Source organism: Lissotriton helveticus, chromosome 2_2, assembly GCF_964261635.1.
Source record: "Lissotriton helveticus chromosome 2_2, aLisHel1.1, whole genome shotgun sequence".
NCBI classification, from domain to species: domain Eukaryota; kingdom Metazoa; phylum Chordata; class Amphibia; order Caudata; family Salamandridae; genus Lissotriton; species Lissotriton helveticus.
In genome coordinates, this window is record NC_136060.1 from 516,105,002 (window position 1) to 516,129,640 (window position 24,639).

The following is a 24,639-nucleotide window of genomic DNA, read 5'->3' on the forward strand; positions in this document are numbered from 1 at the left end:
CTGATGACGAGCGCAGCTCGTCATGAGCGTTGCTTGCCGTATGCTCATGACGAGCTGAGCTCGTCATTTAACGCGGTAATTTCAAAATTACCGCGTACAGCGGGAAAAGCCGCCGCAGCGATGCGGTTAAAGACCACCCTTTTTAATATTTGGAAACACAAACTATATTTGCTCACGTTAACAGTGGCAGGAGCCGTCACTGTGCTTGGCAGGAGAACAGAACGGAATGTGATCACGACATCTGTAAGCAGCTTTGGAGAGTGTTATCGCAAAGTGAATATAAGGCAGTAGAGAAGGTTATAGGTCTATTGAAATGCATGGTTTGGCGTAGCATAGGAGTAAAAATTTACTAGTAACTCAAGAATGAGAACAGGTAATGACATTAGAAAGAGAGGCGAGTGTGCGTGACAATCTGCAATGTACATATAGTTGTGTGACAAATGAAGAAAGGGGTGATTTATGAGGCAGAGATGGGAGTGATATGTTCTTCACCCTGGGCCATTTTATCCAAACTTTAGTGATGCCCATGGAGAGTTTTCTGATGCCTCAGAAGCTGCTGCTTTGCAGAAAAGCTTTCCTCACAAAAAGGACATGTAAAACAAGTCTCTTTGGCATGTATTCTCTGATGAATCACAACCCGAGAGTTCGTAGCAAACGTTTTCCCACACACAGAACACAGGAAGGGTCTCTCTCCTCGGTGTCTTTTCAGATGAAGCACAAGGTGTTGCTTTTCAGTGAAACGCTTATCACACTCGGTACAATTGAACCTTTTTTCTCCAGTGTGGATTATTTGGTGCACCACAAGTGTTTTCTTCTCAGCAAATCTTTTGCCACACTCAGTGCAAATGAAGGGCTTCTCTCCTGTGTGCACCTTCTGATGACTTGTAAGATTTGCTTTTAAAACAAAGCTTTTTTCACACTGCAAACAAGAGAAGCGCCTTTCTCCGGTGTGAATTCTCTGGTGATACATGAGATTTCCCTTAATGGTGAAGCTTTTATCACAATTAGTGCATGAAAATGGCCTGTCTCCCGTATGGCTTCTCTGGTGGACTTCAAGTCTGGACTTACTAACAAAACTCTTACCACACTCTGAACATGTCAGAAGACCCTCTCCTGTGTGGAATTTCTGGTGCTGTAAGAAGCCTGCCTGCGAGGTGAAGCTTTTTCCACAGTCACTGCATGGAAAGAGCTCCTCTCCTGTGTGGACCTTCTCATGGTATCGAAGACTTATCTTTTTACGAAAGTTCTTCCCACACTGGGAGCAGCTAAATGATTTTTCACCTCTATGGCATGTCAGATGATATTCAAGATTTCCTTTTTGGATAAAAGTCTTGGCACACACAGTGCATGCAAAGGGTCTCTCTCCCGAGTGGATTTTCTGATGAGTTAAAAGATTTCCCTTAAGTCTAAAGGTTTTGCCACACTCGATGCAAGCAAAGGACGGCACAGCTGTATGGGTTTTCTGATGCTGTGAAAATTGCTTTCTCAGAGTAAAACTCTTTCCACACTCTGCACATGTAAAAAGTGACCCAGTGCGGTGTGTCTTCTGATGCTGCTGCACTCTTGTTTGAGATGTAAAGTTCTCGCCACACTCACTGCATGCAAAAGTTTGCTCTTTTGAATGTTTTTCCATGTGGCTCTGAAGATGTATTTTTTTAGTAAAGGTTTTTCCACACTCAGTGCAGGTAAATCGCTTCTCTCCGGTGTGAACTTTTTGGTGTGTCAAAAGATTTCCCTTCTGAGTAAAGCTCTTACCACACAGATTGCAGGTGAAAGGCTTCTCTCCCGTGTGGATTTTCTGATGAGTTATAAGATTTCCCCGAAGCTTAAAACTCTTGTCACACTGCGTGCAGGTAAAGGAGGCTTCAGGCGTGTGGCTCTTCTTATGTTGTATCAGATGTGCTCGAAGCATAAAACTCTCTCCACACTCGCTACATGTTAAAGGAATTGGACCCGTGTGAATTTTCTGGTGGCGCTGGAGGCTTGTCTTATAACAGAAGGTTTTTTCACATTCAGTGCATGCATATGGTTCTTTCTCCTTAATTTTCTCCGTCTCCACTTCGTCACCTGGTGAATGAAAAAATGAATACAATTATGTGATAATTTGCTGAAGAAATAAAAAGATTAAGAAGCGAATCAAAAGAGGGAATGGCAAAAATGTTCATGTTAACCATAAATATGACCAAAAAAATGACTGCAATAAATTTAGTTATATTTGCATCTTTAATATTGATTTGAAGCATTCATGAACAGAGGGGAGAAGGACACGGGTAAGAGGAACATAGAGTTGGAGGGGCGAACCAGAAATGGTGGAGAGCTACTCAGTACAAGAAGTACAAGGAGACAGCACAAAAACAAACACACTTGTGTTTAACACAAAAACAAATTTGAAAAGCAAACAGTGGAAAATTCAAAAATAATCATTTAAAAGATATGTAAAGATGCAATGCTCCATGGCAGAGACAAACACAAGATTGAAAAACTCTGACACCAATAAAACACAGACAAAGTGGGTGTGACAAGTAACGCCAACCAATGGTAAGCAATGGACAGGTTCCAAGCCCCCGTATGTTCTTGATGAGCCTCATTGTGTCTCGACAGGCAGCGCATGTGCAATCAGTAGAGAAGATTGCGAAAATTAAATCCAATATTCCCTCAGCATCTTCGCCACTTCCTTCTCCTGTTCTCTCTACGCCCTCCTCTTTTCTTGACCATTTCCTCCATATCTCTATGGACTCCTTTCTTGTTTTACTCCAGAAAGTGAAGTCAGGTTCCCCGGCTGATTGTGACCCGGCCCGCATTCTGAGAGAGCTCTTCATCAATTGCCCCGACCTTCCCCTCTCCCTTCTTAATGCCTCTATTTCTCAAGGTCTAGTTCCTAAATCCTTCAAATCCGCCATTGTTCTTCCCATTTTAAAAAAGCCTGGTTTAGATCCTTCCATTCCGTCTAATTTTAGACCCATTTCCCTTCTTCCTTATTTAGGGAAGATCTTGGAGAGTTATATTACAACTAGCCTCTCCACTTTCATCGAGGACAACCATCTCCTGGCCTCCCACCAAGCGGGATTCCGCCCGGTCCACTCGACTGAGTCAGTGGTCCTGTCCGTCCTAGACGAGCTTAAGAGCAAGGCCGATTCCAACCTACCCCAGGCCTTGGTGCTCCTTGATTTGTCCGCTGCGTTTGACACGGTCGATCATTCCATCCTTCTCGGCCGTGTCAGCGCAGCAGGCGTTCGGGGCACCGCCCTCTCTTGGCTCGCCTCTTTTCTTAAAAGGCGGACTCAGGCGGTCCATCTTTCCGGTTTTACCGCCTCTACCCGCCTGGTTCCTTGTGGGGTCCCCCAAGGTTCTTCCCTATCCCCTCTTCTTTTTAATCTTTATATCCTCCCCCTTATTCTCTCTCTTTTAGATATAGGGGTCTCTGTGTACAATTATGCGGATGACCTCCAGCTGGTATTTGACCTTTCCTCCCCTTCTAACTCCCTGCCGAAATTTCACTCTACTCTTGTTTTCATTTCCGAGTGGATGAACCATAACCACCTTAAACTTAATCCGGACAAGACGGAGTTGGTCCTGACAGGCGCTACCATCACCCCTTGGTCTGCCGCCTTTTGGCCTTCCATCTTTGGCACCCCTCCACCACCGGCGGCCTCAGTAAGGACCTTGGGCATTAAAGTCAGTCAGGACCTCTCCATGCATGCCCAGATTAGTTCAGTTGTTTCCTCCTGTTTTTTATCCCTCCGGATCATTCGGAAAATCTCCCGTTTTTTTTCCCCTGATGCCCTCAAACTTATTATTCTGGCCATGATTCTTTCCCATCTTGATTACGGGAATAGCCTCTACGTGGGCATCCCGGCCTACGAACTCCGTCGTCTTCAGGCTATTCAGAATCAGGCCGCCCGCCTTATTCACCACCTCCCTAAGTTCCACCACATCACTCCTTTTTTGAAAGCCCTTCATTGGCTCCCCATTTGCCAGAGATCCCTCTTCAAGATGGGATGTCTGGCCTTCATGGCCCGTGCCCGTACTGCCCCGGTCTTCAACAACTCCCTCATCACTCCCTATACCCCCAGCCGTGCCCTCCGTTCCTCAAATCAGGCTGTTCTTAATATCCCTCGTTTTCGCAGGTCCAAAACTGGAGGCACTAGATTCTCCGTACTAGCCCCTCGCTTCTGGAACAGTCTTCCGCTGTCCATTAGATCCATTCCAGTCTACTCACACTTTCGCAAGGCACTCAAGACTTTCCTGTTTTCCCAAGCGTACTCCTGCTGATTTTATCCTGGCTGACTTCTGTGGTTCTCAGTCTAAACTCTAGCACCAGGAAGCCGCTTGGTCACAGTGCGTTCAATCAAGAACTTTTTACTTCAACTTCAGTAGGCTTCGACCCAAAAACAACCATGACACAAGCAGACCCAAATAACTAAAGGCCAATACCAAATGGCTCTTTCCTTCGAAACCTGCTAGAAATAGGAGCCACCATCAACATCCTCCTCAAAAACAATTAACCATCATGCCAACAAACAGGTTTAAGCTTCAGAAAAACACAAAATCTGCCCTGATCTCTATTTGTGACCATCTTAAAACCACTGTGAATGGGGCACCAGCATAACTGTTATTGGACCCGCCTTCTGCATTTGACAGAGCATCACCACTCTCTACTGAACAAAGTAGGAGGAATCAAGATCAAAGGAAGCATCTTGGACTAGACAGACTCCCACTTTAGTGACTGATGAAGCATAATATCTGTACCGCCATTCACTTCACGCAGCATAAAGGCAGGTGAGCCCCGAGGCCTGATACTACAAGCTATCTACAGCTCAAGACAAGGCGATTGGCCTCCAGTAACAACACTGAATGCTAGCAAACCATTGTAAGAGCACTGCAGCCAATACAGAGATTCTCAAATGTGGAACCTATCAAATCTGTGATCCTTTGAGAAACTGGCCCCATGGTCCTGGGATCCCTCCGACAACGGTGGGGAGACAATAGAATCCCCAACGCACTGATCACTTATTTTAATTACCATATAGATGCCACTTATATTAAAGTTGATTTGACATCGATAATGGTCTTTTCATCTCTCTTTTGTCTTTAAGGGCCCCCACTTAGTTTAGAAGTGCATCCCTGTCGTCAGGTGTATGCCCGGCCTCCCTCTATCAAACCAAGTTTTTAGAGGGCGACAACTGGTCTATGATGAAGCATGACACCAGGTGGTGTGTGAGACCAGTCCTTCACTTTTTGTGAGATGCCTGCACTCACAAATTAACACTGCAGCACCTCGGTCTCTTAACTGGGAGCGGCCCTACTTGTGCTGAACATTATATGTTGGAGGCTGCCTGCTCCTAGTACCCCGTGCCTCTGGTTCTCTTCCCCAGGTCTTCCCTGGGGCTTTGGTGGTTATACCTTCCACAGAGGCACAGTGACTGGATGACCGCGGCGCCTGGTTCTACCTAGGATCGAGCAGTAAAGTTCAGTTTAGCTTACCTTGACCTTTGAATAACTAGGAGGGATTCTTGAAGCTAAAACAAAGCACAGGACAGCAGAGCCCGCAAGGTTAACCCAAAGAGCACCATTAGATGGAATCAACGTGCATGTAACACGTCAGCTTCATGTTGCTGGCACAATACAAGTCAGCGGGTACTTTGAAGAAGTAGGGTCTTACACCAGCTGCAAACCGAGGTCGGTGTGTCATATCAGCAAGAATCACAATGTTTACAATTTCAGTAACAATCGAAGTACCTGAATTAAAAAAACAGGAGAAACAATGTTTTTGAGAGTTGATCTATGCCTCAGACCAAAAGAAATATCATCTGTTTTATTTTCATGTCACTGTAGCGGGCTCTCGTGTGTTCGGATTCTGAAAAAGAGTATGACAGCACTCCTGGTTCAACCACATTATTGTGTATTTGATTGCCAGGGGCATATTATTGTTATTAAAGTAGTCGAAAATTGAAGACTGTGCCAAATATACATTTAGGAAGGGGTCATGCTACTGAGTCTCCGTCCTGTGTGTCTGTCTGTCGGGGGCTCTTGTACACTGTATATTGCAGGGTCCTATTCTAACACTCAATATGGACCCTTATGAGCCAAGCAGAGGACCGGTCCGGGCCACAGATCTCTGCGCATTAGTCCGGTAGTAACGAAGAAAGGCAGAGGGCACGAGGCGAAGGGCCTAGATCCTTCTCTTACTGACAAAAGATCAGAGACACAATCAAAATAACTGCAAAAAAAGGCCTGCGGGGTCAGAAACTGAGCTCACAATTCAGACACAAACTGCAAGTAGGAAAGTTCAATAAAAAAATGGCAAAAAAGTGACGTTACGCTTCTAATGGCAGTTATAATGATTGAAACATATAACACTTCAAGGCATGCAGGAGGAAAGCCCCCACTATAATTTATAAGCAAGTCACCACTATGTTGTGACCATACTGAGGCGCGAGGTGGGGGACCAAATGCCTTCGCTGCTCACAGAGGTTATTCGCAGTATCCTTTATCTTGTAAAGTAGGAGGACACTTTACACCTCATTATATGTGAGGCTTTCTAGTGCTCCCATGTCTACAGTGATACCTAAACTGGCTTTTCACCCGCCAGCACTTTGTATGCCGCATTCTTCAGCCTACAAGGCCAATGCTGAGAGCACAGCTGCATGCTCCCGACTTTACCTTCCTGCAGGGGAACTGGCTAAAGGAGGTGAACGCGAGGGTCGGTCGCCTGACACCTCAAGTCTAGTTTTATGCATCACACCGGACGTATACTTCTCTCCTTCTCTGTATTTCATCCATGAAAAAAGATCATTGCGACACGGTACACGGGGGCGGTAATGAAGGAAGTAACAGTTCTGGAAATAACGCCGTCTTGGAAGTCATGCATCAAAGTCCCCTCACATTGTCTGAAGGCCGATGGAGCACACAGGCATCCCTGATCACCTGTAGTAACTTTATGTGAGCGGTGTGTGATTTTATTATGAGAACCACATCTGGCATCAGAACGAGCCTGTAATAAAATAAAAAGGAAGAGTTGAAAGGAAGGGCTGCCCCACCTTTCACGCTGACAGTAGTTACCTCTCTTAAAGAGCACTTCATAGCAACCATCTGAGATCTCCACGTGTTGTAATGTTGAAGAGCGACAGCTCCAGTTTTAAAAGACGCCTCTCCTGTTGCAGGAGCGGGTTCTGGTCCTCGCTTGCTCTTGGGTGCTCAGCTCTCGCTGGAGATGCCACACTCATCTCGGATTCTCTCCACCTGGACATTCTCCCCTGCTTCAGGGCCAGGCAGACTTCTTCCCTCTCTCAGCACGCAGGCTGGCTTCTACGTGCTTCAGGACAGATTCAGAGCTCCTCGAGTAGAAATGACAGGCTTCAAGGGATGCCCCTCGCCTCTGGGAGGCTGGCTATGAGGCAAACACCAGACCAGACAGCACAGCAGTCCTCGGAGTACTCTGTGGTTCCTTGGACATAAACGACTTGGAACAGTAACAAGGAGGGTGGTTTTGTTTCCACTTTTACACACAACTTCTAGACAGGGTATGTGGATCTCAGGCTGAAGAACCGGGTTGGGGTGGTTCTCCTTTCACGTGTCCTACTCAGGCCATCTCCATGGACAGCATTTGTGCAGGGTGATGCTTCTCACAGCACGAAGCCCTGGGGCGGTCTCCAACCTGGAGCCCCCACAATAGAAGCAAAGATGTGCGGGATGTATGCAGCTGGCTGTCATCAGTCTAACTAAAGGAGTACTCGGGGACAAAAGGGCAGGCTTCTCCTAAAAACGTCCTCTTCTCTCACGACTGAGTCCGCTTCCCGCCCCTAACCCTTACATTCATCAAATACCTGAGCTAAGGACACTGATCAGCAGCTCCTTGCTCACAAGACTTCTCATGGAATTTCTGAAGGTAGTCCTGTCTCCATCCTCCTCAGTTCAGGGTCTGAACCTGCTCCCCCAGTTACAGGAATGCAGATGATACACTTCTACTGTTTGGGAGCGCAGTCCTCACCCTCTTTCTGGGGCTAGACTAGACCAAAGACATCCAAAATGAATCCATGTGGTCTCCATTACTCAGGCTCCCTCTTAAACAACTTAAAATCATGGATGTATTCCATGCACAACACATGCAACGGGGATGTCAGAGCAAGGGTCAGAGAATGTACGTACTAGCGGAACCTTATACAAGACCATCAATAGGCCTCAATACCAGCTACACACATAACAAGCATTTACAATGCAATAGGTCTCGGATTATTAAAGTTTGAGCTATTGGCATTGTAAATGACAATGTCTTTTATTCTTTTGCATTGGTGCGTAAACAAGCACTTTGTACTTATAGTCCATGCTTATGAGAAGCAAGGCTGGCAGTCTCTTTTACTGCCAGCCTTGCTCATTAGCAAGGACTATACGTTCAAAGTGCGTGTTTATGCACCTATTGCAGGTTTTAAAAGCAAATTAATAAAATGCTTTGTCAGTTACAATGCCAATAGCTCAAACTTTAATAATGCAAGACCTATTGCTTACAGTGTGGCCTGGAGTGGATGGGATATGAGCATACATGTGCAAGAGTGCACAATACACAAACCAGGACATGTACATACATGTGCAGTGGTGGAGAGTACAAATGACTAGAGTGGATGATGTGGCTGGGACATGTGCATAACTGTGTACACGTGTAGTACTGCAGAGTACACAGTGGCATGGAGTGGATGGTATATGTGCATACATGTGCAGTACTGCAGATTATACTGAGGCTAGAAGTGAGTGATATATCTGCATACATGTTCCGTAATGTAGAGTACCTTGAGGCGTGGAGTGGATGGTATATGTACATATATGTGCAGAAGTGCAGAGTACACTAGGCCTGGAGTAGATGGTGAATGTGTACATGTGTAGTAGTGATACATACACTAAGGCGTGTTATGGAGGGTGTATGCATGCATGTGCAGGAATGCATTGTGCACAGGCCAGAAGTGGGTGGTGTATTTGTACATGTGCAGTACTGCAGAGTAGATTGAGGCCTGGAGTGACTGGTGTATGTGTATACATGTGCAATGCTTCAGAGTACACTGAGGTCTGGAATGGATGGTGTATGTGTACATGTGCAGTAGTGATACGTACACTAAGGTGTGGTATGAAGGGTATATACACACAGGTGCATTAGTGAAGGGGGTGTGCATACATGTGCAGTACTCTGTGGCCTGGACTGGCTAAAGTATGTATATACATGTGCAATGCTTCAGAGTACACAGAGTGATTATTATTACTTCTTAAAGAGACAAGCACACAATTCATTATGGCCCTTTCAAAGTCAATTTACTTAATCTACGTGGCAGTAGGAAAGGGCCATTAGGCATCCAACCAAAACACAGCAATCAAATCAGACAGAGTTTCAACACCTAAAAGTAGACACATCTCACCCGATACTGAAATTACCAGATGTTTGTGTATACTAAATTTCTAGTTTGCTATATTACTTTGACCCAATTGTGGGACTTTAAAAAACATTTCCCCCCAGTTTCACCACAATTGGGATTTTTAGATATGAGATACTGTCACACTCTCAGGGTTTTTAAAACAATTAAAAGCCGGGCTGTCGGGAGGCGCCAGGCTGCCATCTGAAGAGCGCTCTTGTGACTGGGGGTCTCAGAACCTCCTGCACGAGCTGCCTCGATACCGGTAACAGGACAGGCGCACCGCTTTGAAACTGGGAAACAAACTGCTTACCAACTTTCCATTCGGCTCCTGTGTCTCTTATACTGTGCCGGTATTTCTTAAACTGCAGTGTTCTTTGAAACGCAGGCAAAAGAAGGGCGCAGTTGTTAAGCGCTCTTGAAATGCGATAATTCCAATGAGGGGATCTATCAAATGTGCGCTATCTGGCCATCCCTTGCGACATGCTGGCATCGCCTACAGCACTCTTCTTCTTAGTCAAAAACATGCACCATCTATTAAAGTCCTCTTTCTGGAATGCAGGCACACTCTTGCGGTTTCCTCTCCAATATTGAAAGTCACTGTCAAGCAACGCATCCTCTAATATGCGGGCAGTAGCTTTGACAGTGCCTTTTGTGAAGTATTCAGTATTGCAGTTTCGCCCTCTAAAATGCAAGCATGGTTTATTCGACGTCTCTAAAATGCAGGCGCAATCTATTCGAGTTCTCTCTCTCTCTGAACTGCAATCGAAGATCATTACAGTGATTTGTCTGAAATACAAGCATAAACTATTCTGTGACTCTTTAAAATGCTAGAACAATCTACTCATGTTCTCTTACAATGACAGGCAGTCTATACGGCCGTCCTCTTAGAAATGCAGACACCAGCGATGGCATTTTAAACAAGAATACATTTAGTATAGTACGTATAAGAAGCATGTAATAATATAAATTATTAGCTGAATTAACTCACATGGGCTCTCACCAGTGACTCTGCATCAGCCTTTCTTGTCCAGTGGCAGTGAGAGACAATATGGTGCTCAATCAAGTTATGCAAAGTATTTCTCTTGGAAAACATCTGGTGTCCAGGTTTAGCAAGCTCGGGGCATCATAAATAGCGATAAAGTGGATAGCTCTGGGTGGTTAATGCACTGTTCATATCCTGCAACTTGTAGGGAATTGCTGTTTATGTTTATCAAAGTCTATAGGACCGGGGTATTTCATTATTGACTGAAGTGGGAAGGCCGAGTAAGCATGACGAGAGGGTATTGAATACACTGCTGCATTCCACATATTTTCCGGTTTTAAATCGCTCTTTCCCTTTCTTTTTTTGCTCTTTGTAAACATGTGCCGTGTTTTCTTTTGAGCCAACTTTTAAATGATTTGGGTAGACCGTGCTTAGAAATCCTTACTAATTCCAATGCTTTTATGAGGCAGGCTTCTGGTAAAGCGCCAGCAGGAAGGAACTATTTGTACATAAAATAAAGCTTGCGATTAACCCCTGCGCTGTCGGTTTCTGTTGGGGATCAGGCGAGATGACTGCAATATCTGCGCGCGCATTCCAAAACGAAACCTAGCGTGGGGGCGGGACTTCCGTCTTGTGCGCGTAGCCAGCGCCCACGGAGTTCCTGGTCCGAAGAGCAGTGCGTGACGCGGGGCTCCCATGCCTGAGGGAGAGCCCCGCGGAGGCGACAGAACACCGGATTGGCGGTAAGTGGGCCTTGGGGGGCGCTCATGTGTGTGAGTGTGTGTGCGCGTGTGTGTGTGTATGTGTGCGACGGCGGGGGTGTCTCTGTATGTGTGCGTGCATGTGCGCTCCTGTGTGTGTGTCTCTGTGTGCGACGGCGGGGGGAGTGTCTCTGTCTGCGTGCGTGTATGTGCGCTCGTGTGTGTGTGGCCGCATGCGTGCAGGGGGAGGTGTGCCTGGGTATGTTTGCGCTTCCCAGGAGACAGCCAGGCCGAGCGAGGCGCGTGCCAGTCGGCACGTGCCAGTTTCAAATCGCCTCCAAGGCGATGCGCGCGGCCAGGATTGTCTCCTGGGAAGCACACATGCCGACAAAAGGTTCTCGGCGGAGACGCGCTTCGCGCGGCTAGCCGAGACCTAAAAAGGTGTGGTTATGCTATTGATTTATTCTAAAAACATGGTACGCTGCCTCCACCGTTCTCTGGGTTACATCCAGTACAGGGAGTGGTTGTCCATCGCCCACAACGAGGTTATGCTTATTGTGCCTCTTCAGGTCACAGGACAAGTCTAGGACCTCATATTATCAGGCCTAGGCCCCTGCACACATATTTAGATTAGTGTGAGGCCAAAGCCCAAATGAAAATCTGTTAAGAAAACAGAAGTTAAAGGGAGCGATTGGGTGCCGATCGAAAAGCCAGTACAGCAAGGGGGGTGCAGGAATGTCAAAACCCTTGGGAGTTGTTAAGCATTTTACCAATGTAGTCAAGACAGAGTGTGGTATCCTAGCCACTGGTTCCTAGGTGACTGGCTGCCACTGGTTCCAGAATGTTGGGGTGGTGGGGCAGTTACAGAGTGGAGCAGGCGAGAAGTTGTACCTGACTGTTCTCTTACAATAAAGCACTTTCTTCACCTTACTATGCCTCGGTACTTCTTACACAGAGGATTCTACAATTTGGAATCTTAATCGGGTGGTTGTGTTCAGGGGAAATCTGGTTCGGTGCGAGCCTGACAATTGTGACCTGACTGAAGAGCAGGACACCCCACCTCTGTCAGGAGATCCAACAGGAAGATTCAGCCCTGGCTTATTTAAGAGATTTTATTAATTATCAGTATTGTGTAAACTTTTGTGGATTTTTAAGATGTAAATACTGTCTATCTGTGAATGTTTTATCTTTCTTTGAAATGTCTGTGGATTGGAACTTACAATGTTGACATTAGGAGGGGGTGTAATATCCATTTCTACTCTGTTAAAGACTGCCCCATCAATGTGTGAGAGGGCACGGCACTACATGTGGACGTTGGTGAAGTCCTTTGGAAAGTGGGGTGCGGTCTTGTCAGGGAGACACTTAGCAGCGGCTGCCAAGAGTGGATGGGGCCTTATCAAACCGACTTCTACATTCAACCTCCGGCTCTTGGAATACCTGAAGTACCCTTGCCACAGTTTCACTATTAGAGATTTTTCAAATTAGACATGGTCACATTTCACAGTAACATCACATTGAGCAAGCGAGGCAGATGCCAATCACTGTCTTTGTCCCAAAAAAAAGGAAAAACTGTTTGTCCAGATGAACTCAGCTGCCTGTATATGGACACCGAAGAAAAACAATGGAGTGCACAAAAGCGAATCACTCGGCTTTACATAAACATGAGCTGAACCTCACACCTGAAAAATCTGAATTGTTCGAAAAGCATGTTTAACTAACGCACAACCCCAAAAAGAAATACCCCCAGAGCTATTTAGTTTGCAAAACAGAGTCACTGAAATGTGGTTATTTTATGTACAGAGAGTAAACACATATGAAATGCAAACTACAGAACCAATTAAAATTCAAAGGAACACACAAGCCACAGCAGCATCAGGTTTAAAAACAAAAACACATTCAACACCACCATCCTTACTTATGGAGCCACATGCACATGTACACCAACACACACACAAACCACACATGCAGCACCACCATCCTTACTTATGGAGCCATGTGCACGCATACACCAACACACACACAAACCACACATGCAACACCACCATCCTTACTTATGGAGCCACGTGCGCGCGTACACCAACACACACACACAAACCACACATGCACCACCACCATCCTTACTTATGGAGCCATGTGCACGCATACACCAACACACACACAAACCACACATGCAACACCACCATCCTTACTTATGGAGCCACGTGCGCGCGTACACCAACACACACACACAAACCACACATGCAGCACCACCATCCTTACTTATGGAGCCACATGCACATGTACACCAACACACACACAAACCACACATGCAGCACCACCATCCTTACTTATGGAGCCATGTGCACGTGTACACCAACACACACACAAACCACACATGCAGCACCACCATCCTTACTTATGGAGCCATGTGCACGTGTACACCAACACACACACAAACCACACATGCAGCACCACCATCCTTACTTATGGAGCCATGTGCACGTGTACACCAACACACACACAAACCACACATGCAGCACCACCATCCTTACTGATGGAGCCACGTGCACACGTACACCAACACACACACACACAAACCACACATGCAGCACCACCATCCTTACTTATGGAGCCATGTGCACGTGTACACCAACACACACACAAACCACACATGCAGCACCACCATCCTTACTGATGGAGCCACGTGCACACGTACACCAACACACACACACACAAACCACACATGCAGCACCACCATCCTTACTGATGGAGCCACGTGCACACGTACACCAACACACACACAAACCACACATGCAGCACCACCATCCTTACTTATGGAGCCATGTGCACGTGTACACCAACACACACACAAACCACACATGCAGCACCACCATCCTTACTTATGGAGCCATGTGCACACGTACACCAACACACACACAAACCACACATGCAGCACCACCATCCTTACTTATGGAGCCATGTGCACACGTACACCAACACATACACAAACCACACATGCAGCACCACCATCCTTACTTATGGAGCCATGTGCACGTGTACACCAACACACACACAAACCACACATGCAGCACCACCATCCTTACTGATGGAGCCACGTGCACACGTACACCAACACACACACACACACAAACAAACCACACATGCAGCACCACCATCCTTACTTATGGAGCCATGTGCACGCATACACCAACACACACACAAACCACACATGCAACACCACCATCCTTACTTATGGAGCCACGTGCGCGCGTACACCAACACACACACACAAACCACACATGCAGCACCACCATCCTTACTTATGGAGCCACATGCACATGTACACCAACACACACACAAACCACACATGCAGCACCACCATCCTTACTTATGGAGCCATGTGCACGTGTACACCAACACACACACAAACCACACATGCAGCACCACCATCCTTACTTATGGAGCCATGTGCACGTGTACACCAACACACACACAAACCACACATGCAGCACCACCATCCTTACTTATGGAGCCATGTGCACGTGTACACCAACACACACACAAACCACACATGCAGCACCACCATCCTTACTGATGGAGCCACGTGCACACGTACACCAACACACACACACACAAACCACACATGCAGCACCACCATCCTTACTTATGGAGCCATGTGCACGTGTACACCAACACACACACAAACCACACATGCAGCACCACCATCCTTACTGATGGAGCCACGTGCACACGTACACCAACACACACACACACAAACCACACATGCAGCACCACCATCCTTACTGATGGAGCCACGTGCACACGTACACCAACACACACACAAACCACACATGCAGCACCACCATCCTTACTTATGGAGCCATGTGCACGTGTACACCAACACACACACAAACCACACATGCAGCACCACCATCCTTACTTATGGAGCCATGTGCACACGTACACCAACACACACACAAACCACACATGCAGCACCACCATCCTTACTTATGGAGCCATGTGCACACGTACACCAACACATACACAAACCACACATGCAGCACCACCATCCTTACTTATGGAGCCATGTGCACGTGTACACCAACACACACACAAACCACACATGCAGCACCACCATCCTTACTGATGGAGCCACGTGCACACGTACACCAACACACACACACACACAAACAAACCACACATGCAGCACCACCATCCTTACTGATGGAGCCACGTGCACACGTACACCAACACACACACAAACCACACATGCAGCACCACCATCCTTACTGATGGAGCCACGTGCACACGTACACCAACACACACACACACAAACCACACATGCAGCACCACCATCCTTACTTATGGAGCCATGTGCACACGTACACCAACACACACACACACACCACACATGCAGCACCACCATCCTTACTTATGGAGCCATGTGCACACGTACACCAACACACACACACACAAACCACACATGCAGCACCACCATCCTTACTTATGGAGCCATGTGCACACGTACACCAACACACACACACACAAACCACACATGCAGCACCACCATCCTTACTTATGGAGCCATGTGCACACGTACACCAACACACACACAAACCACACATGCAGCACCACCATCCTTAGTTATGGAGCCATGTGCACATGTACACCAACACACACACACAAACCACACATGCAGCACCACCATCCTTACTTATGGAGCCATGTGCACACGTACACCAACACACACACACACACCACACATGCAGCACCACCATCCTTACTTATGGAGCCATGTGCACACGTACACCAACACACACACAAACCACACATGCAGCACCACCATCCTTACTTATGCAGCCATGTGCACACGTACACCAACACACACACAAACCACACATGCAGCACCACCATCCTTACTTATGGAGCCATGTGCACAAGTACACCAGCACACACACACACACCACACATGCAGCACCACCATCCTTACTTATGGAGCCACGTGCACACGTACACCAACACACACACACAAACCACACATGCAGCACCACCATCCTTACTTATGGAGCCATGTGCACGTGTACACCAACACACACACAAACCACACATGCAGCACCACCATCCTTACTGATGGAGCCACGTGCACACGTACACCAACACACACACACACAAACCACACATGCAGCACCACCATCCTTACTGATGGAGCCACGTGCACACGTACATCAACACACACACAAACCACACATGCAGCACCACCATCCTTACTTATGGAGCCATGTGCACACGTACACCAACACACACACACACACCACACATGCAGCACCACCATCCTTACTTATGGAGCCATGTGCACACGTACACCAACACACACACACACAAACCACACATGCAGCACCACCATCCTTACTTATGGAGCCATGTGCACACGTACACCAACACACACACACACAAACCACACATGCAGCACCACCATCCTTACTGATGGAGCCACGTGCACACGTACACCAACACACACACACACAAACCACACATGCAGCACCACCATCCTTACTTATGGAGCCATGTGCACACGTACACCAACACACACACACACACACCACACATGCAGCACCACCATCCTTACTTATGGAGCCATGTGCACACGTACACCAACACACACACAAACCACACATGCAGCACCACCATCCTTACTTATGGAGCCATGTGCACACGTACACCAACACACACACAAACCACACATGCAGCACCACCATCCTTACTTATGGAGCCATGTGCACACGTACACCAACACATACACAAACCACACATGCAGCACCACCATCCTTACTTATGGAGCCATGTGCACGTGTACACCAACACACACACAAACCACACATGCAGCACCACCATCCTTACTGATGGAGCCACGTGCATACGTACACCAACACACACACACACAAACCACACATGCAGCACCACCATCCTTACTGATGGAGCCACGTGCACACGTACACCAACACACACACAAACCACACATGCAGCACCACCATCCTTACTGATGGAGCCACGTGCACACGTACACCAACACACACACACACCAACCACACATGCAGCACCACCATCCTTACTTATGGAGCCATGTGCACACGTACACCAACACACACACACACACCACACATGCAGCACCACCATCCTTACTTATGGAGCCATGTGCACACGTACACCAACACACACACACACAAACCACACATGCAGCACCACCATCCTTACTTATGGAGCCATGTGCACACGTACACCAACACACACACACACACAAACCACACATGCAGCACCACCATCCTTACTTATGGAGCCATGTGCACACGTACACCAACACACACACAAACCACACATGCAGCACCACCATCCTTAGTTATGGAGCCATGTGCACATGTACACCAACACACACACACAAACCACACATGCAGCACCACCATCCTTACTTATGGAGCCATGTGCACACGTACACCAACACACACACACAAACCACACATGCAGCACCACCATCCTTACTTATGGAGCCATGTGCACACGTACACCAACACACACACAAACCACACATGCAGCACCACCATCCTTACTTATGGAGCCATGTGCACACGTACACCAACACACACACAAACCACACATGCAGCACCACCATCCTTACTTATGGAGCCATGTGCACAAGTACACCAGCACACACACACACACCACACATGCAGCACCACCATCCTTACTTATGGAGCCACGTGCACACGTACACCAACACACACACACACAAACCACACATGCAGCACCACCATCCTTACTTATGGAGCCATGTGCACACGTACACCAACACACACACACACACCACACATGCAGCACCACCATCCTTACTTATGGAGCCATGTGCACACGTACACCAACACACACACACACACCACACATGCAGCACCACCATCCTTACTTATGGAGCCATGTGCACACGTACACCAACACACACACACACAAACCACACATGCAGCACCACCATCCTTACTTATGGAGCCATGTGCACACGTACACCAACACACACAGACTACACATGCAGCACCACCATCCCTCACCACAGGCCCAGGGCCAAGAAGAACAAAATGAAAGACACAGATGATGGGGCCCAGTGAGTGGAGATTCATCTGCTTAACGTCTCACTCCAATCAGCACAGTCATCCAAGGGAGACCCCAGGACAAAGAGGAAAGTACCTGGGAAAGTAAAATGCTACTTACCAGTTTGCATCTATTCTTGGCATGTAGAGCTGTAGATTCGTATACTTGAGCATTGATCGCCATCTGGTTTGGGCCCGGATGTTTGCACTTTGTTTTTGTCTTGGAAGAAGTCTTTGTAGTCACGAGGTAGGGTGACTCCTCCTTAGGACGATAGTGCGCATGGCCATCTACTCTATCTCCAGATTGTTTTGCCATGGAGGTTATGATGGAGTTAGTAAGAAATAGCAAAGGGATGTCCATGTGTGATGTATCAAAGTAAGATATTACTGGAACAGATAGAGGTATCAGGGGTGGCGGCTGGGCATACATGAACCTACAGCTCTAAATGTCAAGAACAGAAGCACACTGGTAAGTAGCATTTTCCGTTCAAGGCATATGAGCTGTAGATCATAGACTTGTGCATAGACTATACAGCGGCTATCCTCTTAGCGGTGGCTACCTGTATCTGTTGCAGTGGTTTGAAAAAGTGTTCTTAATACAACCTGGCCCAGATTAGCTTGTTGTTTTGCTTGCCTGTTACACAATAGTGTTTTGTGAACGTGTGTGGTGCAGACCAAGTTGCTGCTTTGCAGATGTCATCTAGGGGAATGTTTCCTAAGAATGCCATAGAAGCCCCTAGTTTTTGTGTGGAACGAGCTCTAGGGGGAAAGGTTAGTGTGCGTTTGGCTTTGATATAGCATAGTTGGATGCATTTAACAATCCACCTTGTAATTCCTGTTTTTGAGATAGGATTGCCCTAATGAGCTGGGGAGAAAGCCGCAAAGAGATATTAAGTCTTTCTAAAAGATTTTGTTCTTTCAATGTAGTAAAGCATCGCTCTTGTCACGTCTAGCATGTGAAGAGCTCGTTCTGCTACTAAGTCTGGTAGAGGGAAAAACACTGGGAGTTCTACAGACTGGTCAAGGTGGAAAGCAGACACAACCTTAGCTATAAATTTTGGGTTAGTCCTAAGAACCACTTTGTTGTGATGGATTTGCAGAAATGGTTTTTGTATGGTTAATGCCTGGAGTTCACTAACTCTTCTAAGAGAGGAGATAGGAACTAGGAAAACTACTTTCCAGGTGAGGAACTGTAGTTCGCATTTATACAGAGGTTAAAATGGGAGACCCATGAGTCTGGTAAGGACAATATTTAAGTTCCTTACTGTAGAGGGTGGAACTCTAGGTGGAATTATTCTTTTAATTCCTTCCATAAATGCTTTGATAGCTGATACCCTAAAGAAAGACAAGTGTTACCTGTTTTGGAGATAGGCTGCTATTGCCGCAAGATGTAGTCTAATGGATGCATACGCCAGGTTACATTGTTGTAGATGCAAAAGGTAACAGATAATGTTTTAAATAGAAGCATCCAGTGGATTGATTTTGTTATTTGTACAGTGAATTACAGATCTTTTCCACTTTGCGGCATAGCAAGCTCTGGTGGTAGAACATCTAGCCTCTTTAATGATGTTCATGCAGTCTGGCGGGAGATTGAAGTAGCCAAACTCTAAGACTTCAGGAGCCAGATCGCAATGTTGAGTTGACAGGGATCTGGATGCCTTATATCTCCATGGTTCTGAGTGAGACTCTTGGGTGAGAGGCGTAGCTTTTGAAGAGTCACTACGGATAGTTCCAGGAGGGCTGTGAACCATGGCTGTCGGGCCCATGGTGGAGCAATCAGGATCATGGTGAGGGAATGCTGTTTGAGCTTCCGAACCATTAGCGGAACGAGTGAGAGAGGTGGAAAAGCGTAAGCAAATTTGCCAGACCAGTTCATCCACAGCGCATTGCCTTTGGACAATGGGTGTGGATACATGGATGTGAAGCTTGGGCATTTTGCATGTCCGCATGTGGGAACTTAGCACCACACCCAGGGCATTTTTTGAAAGGAGTCCTTTCCATTGACTGCTGGCGTGGTCGGCGCGGATAGGCCCAATGGCCCGCGTCGAAGATCGAGGAGTTTGTTTTAAAGAGGAGCGTCAAAAAGGAACGCGATCATGACGACCGTCGAGTGGAGAGGGATTGTGCGTCGAAGGGAGATTCAAAACCGATATCGACCCGGAGCGCAGCAAATCACATCCGAACCCAATGGCAGAAAAAACCAATCTGGAGATGGATTCGATGCTCATGCGCACTATCGTCCTAAGGAGGAGTCACCTACCTCGTGACTACAAAGATTTCTTCAAAGACAAAAACAAAGTGCAAACATCCGAGCCCCACACCAGATGGCGATCTATGCACAAGTATACGATCTACAGCTCATATGCCTCAAAAAAACACTCCTGGGTTACACCAACCACATATTCCTACCAGGTCCATGGTAATATCAACAGTCGCTACCATGTGCAGGAAACAGGCCGCAAGCCATAGGTCAGACAAAAAAAGTTGTAATGCACATTAAGGTACATGGCACTGGGCTCCATTGGAAGAACTAAGTTTCTAGCTCGTATTATTTAACCGGGGGATTTAAAAGTCCCTGATAGCAGCCGAGCGCAGTCCACAGCAACTAGTAGGAACAGAGACATGCAAATACGTTTACAATGATAGCTCAGGTCAATAAGTGTGTACAAATAAAGAAACACAGGATCATAATGGGGAGCGAATGTCGGTTTGCGTCAATATAGGGTGGTCGGAAGACTGAAAAGCGATGAGACCTTTATCGTAGTGCAATGCCGAATGAGCAAGTCTGAGGTGCAAATTAAGGTTGTTGCAGAGTCTTGGTCCGTATGTTGAGAAGAGCTGTTCTTGAATCTTTCTGATACACAGCCAAGGTAGGATGGCTCCAAGTACTGCACACAACGGCCACATCGAGTTTAAAGGCAAGATATTTGGCTTTACTCAAATGGAATGCCTTACAGGACATGCACCATGTCTGGCAGAGGGTGGAGGCAATCTAGGAGGTAATGTGTGGGTGGTGAATCGGATACATGTCAGTACAACGCGATACTTTACAACGCGGTTTTCACAACGCAAGTCGTTACAACGACTTGCGTTGGAGGGCGCTGGATTGTGTATTCATTTAATTTTCTATTCCAACTCTAGCCCACGTAACAGTAGGGAAGGTGTTGGAATAGAAAATCAAACTATTCCTTAAGCAAGAGTGCCATCCAGCGTAAGTCGTAGTAATGACTTGTGTTGTAATGGCTGCGTCGTAAAGGTCGCGCGGTGTAAACACAGCGTTGTAAAGGATGTCTCCCTGGTGAATCCACTCACTGGGTGAAGAATGGGTTTGACGGGTGCCTTTGAATACTTAGAGACCAGAAAGAACTGCGTTGCTTCTGTCAATGTATGATGTATGACGACGGAAAGAATGAAGGGCTTGATTCCGTGCAGTGATCTAGGGTGAACCCATGCTTCTGGTGCAATTTCCCTGATATGGCCCATAAGGGCAGAGAAGAGTCAACCAGAAACCCCTCAGGTTTAACAGAGGATGAAAGGCAGGGAAAACAAGCACAGTCTACGTACACACTCTTCAGGCACTAATGGACGTGGAGCTTGAGGTTTCCTTAGCAGGAAAAACTCTTCTCCATAAGAGTTTTAGATACATTGCAGATCTCTAGGTCTGAATATCAACCATGCAGGATGGTGTTCAAGGATGTTGTTAGCTGACTGCTCGTTAACATATGTTTGGATGCTGTCGGCTCATTGGTAGCCAGCAAAGGCATGCTGGCTGAGCAGTACTTCCAGTGACTTCAAGTATAGGCGAGAACATCACACAACAGAATATTGTGGAACCCAGCAGGAGACGGGAATTGGTGGAAATGTGGAGTTTCTAGCTGTATACACTGTTTTCTTCCAAACCTAAGAGGTGAACCAATTTAACAGGGTCTGTGAAGACCCGGAGGGAATGGGAGTTTCAGTTAAGACCTGGGTGACGACAGTATCATAAACTGCTGACATGTCACTCTTCACCAAGGAACACACACCACAATCTTCAACGAGTGATAGAACGTCATGTCCAGCTGCAAGGAGGCAGACTTTGTACTACAGTGAAGGGAAACCCATACTGGAAGGGTAGGAGGGTAGGGTAAGGGAAACAACTTGTCTTGGTCCTATTTGACTTCTGCTGTTTGAAAACTATTTCATATGAAAGGAAGGCGTGCGATGGGCAGTTGTTGCTGTGCCCATCTGGGTTGAGTTTGGAGTTTTTGAGCAGGCAATAGATTTGGACAGTTTCCGGTTCAATGGCAAGATACCTGTGAGAGGGCCTTTGGAAACAGGGATTTAACAAAAGAATAAGGTCAATATTATAGGAGTTCATCTGTAAGGCCACACGGCAAATATAGATAAACTCAAACACTATGGGCCTGATTCTGATGCGGTTAGGAAGGCCTCCTAATAGCATTTGCTCCTTCCAAATCGTATCGGGAACGACCCAGGGCCCAATTATGATGCGGTTAGGAACATATGCTCCCACTGAAGTCAATGGGAGTCCAACCAAATCGTATCGGGAAGCATCCGGATGCATCGTACTCCGTCGGTCGGACTGTCCCGATCCGAGTGGGTTGGAAACCATTTCCAACCCGATTCAGTCGGGAAGCATTTCCAACCCGCATCAGAATCAGCCCCTAAGTGCTACCTTTACATCAGTGCTGTACAACAAGCACAGAAGGGCTTATACAAAATGTGGCGTTTACCTCGCTATAAGAGCCATCGCTTTCATACTTACTTCTTGCTTTCCTGAAAAGTAAAAAAAAAACGTCCATCTTGAATGCCTGTGGAATATTAAGATGAACGTTTAGACCTCTATCCAGCAAACTATCCCCCAAGGAAAGATAAACACAGTCACAGTCCTGCAATAAGGATCTCTCAACTCATGTCTCCAGAAGTCCCCCTTAATGTGACTGCTGAAAACCCGTGAAGGAGAACGCGCTACGACACCAGCCCCAGCATAGACTCTGTTGAAGCCAGGACAGTCTACTGAAGAAAGGTGCGACTCCTGGGACACACCATTGTTGCAAAAATTACGAGTCTTGAATGGCATGGAGAACCTATGCCTGGGCTGATGCCAACACTCCACCACCACGGACAAACATATAGCCACTGCTTGGAGTAGTGCTGGAGATGGGTATTCCAGACGTGGGCCCTGTGTGCTCTGGCCTCTGGAACGAAGCTATGCACGACTAATGAGCCGAAATATGGGAGAAACCACTCTTGTCTTCCAGTTCAGGGAGGACCTGGCATGGCAGTTCATGCTGGACTGTTCAGATTGGAGCAGGATCAAGCCTGATTTGCATATGGCTGGGTGCAAACTGAGGTGGCGTGGTGTGCAGAATAACGATGGATTGGGATGTGGTGGAGCGAGTGAGTACCAGCGGCTGAGATTAATTCAAGCATTCATCCATCACTTTTCTTTGTATACTTCAGTCACTCAGTGGAACAGTTGGAGGTGATAAAATGGGAATGACCTGAACATACCTTCTTCTCCTGAGACTCCATGACCTCCAGATGTAGCTGGGCCTTGTACTGGTCCTCTGTCCACTTCGCTGGAAGATGTCTCTGCAGGAGAGCATGCAAGTATTTATTCGGGCAAAGAGTGCTACACATCAAACCAGACGACACATCAGAATGTGTTCAGTGTATGCATGCCCCGATCACAAGATCTGCTTGTGGGCGGCCGCACCCTCAACATGTGGGGGGGGGGGGGGGGAAGAGGGATGTGCTGCTGTCAGTCAGTAAGGATGGTGCTTTACTATGAAGATATTGAAAAAACATTACATCCACTTCTCTAGTGAAATGTTCGAATACAGAGAGATTTTTGGGGCCGATTCACAAAGGTAAACTGAGAGGTAAGTCTAACTTTACGACTTTTGGTATTCACAAAGGGCATTTATGAGTAGTAAAGTTACACCTTTGTCTCAGATAAACCCAAGTTTTGGTCTTAAGTTTAACTGAGACCAAAACTGAGACAAAAGTCTAACTTTACCACTCGTTAATGGCCTTTGTGAATACCAAAAGTGTTAAGTTAGACATTTGTCTCAGTTTTGGTCTGAAATAAACTTAAGACCAAAACGTACGTTTAACTGAGAACAAAGGTCTAACTTTACTACTCGTAAATGGCCTTTGTGAAAACCAAAAGTCTAATATTAGACTTTTGTCTCAGTTTACCTTTCTGAATCGGGCCCACTGTGTTTAACGTTCCTTACTAACAACATAGAATGTCTACTGCCTTTAGACTGTACCATCACCTGCATCGGTCCCAAGCCGATTTCAGCAAAGACCTGTCTTTTCTAGGGCAGCAGTAAGTGTCTGAACTGGTGTATTTCCTCTTTTCTTGGGACAATATGGATATCTTAGTAGATTTTGAAATAAATGTGTTAAATGCCTTGGTGTGGGGGGAGCTGTGGGGC

At 46.8% G+C, this 24,639-nt stretch overlaps 1 protein-coding gene across 1 annotated transcript in view; it reads right to left on the reverse strand.

Moving 5' to 3' along the window:
- Positions 1–414: 414 nt before the first annotated feature.
- Positions 415–24,639, reverse strand: part of LOC144821695 (uncharacterized) — a 130,488-nt gene continuing 106,263 nt past the window's right edge. The window contains exons 9-10 of the mRNA XM_078678913.1: positions 23,708–23,788; positions 415–2,067 (exon numbers count right to left, since the gene is read on the reverse strand). Of these exons, the coding sequence (XP_078535039.1) occupies positions 515–2,067; positions 23,708–23,788 (1,634 nt within the window). The 3' untranslated portion in view covers positions 415–514. The remainder of the gene's footprint in view (positions 2,068–23,707; positions 23,789–24,639) is intronic.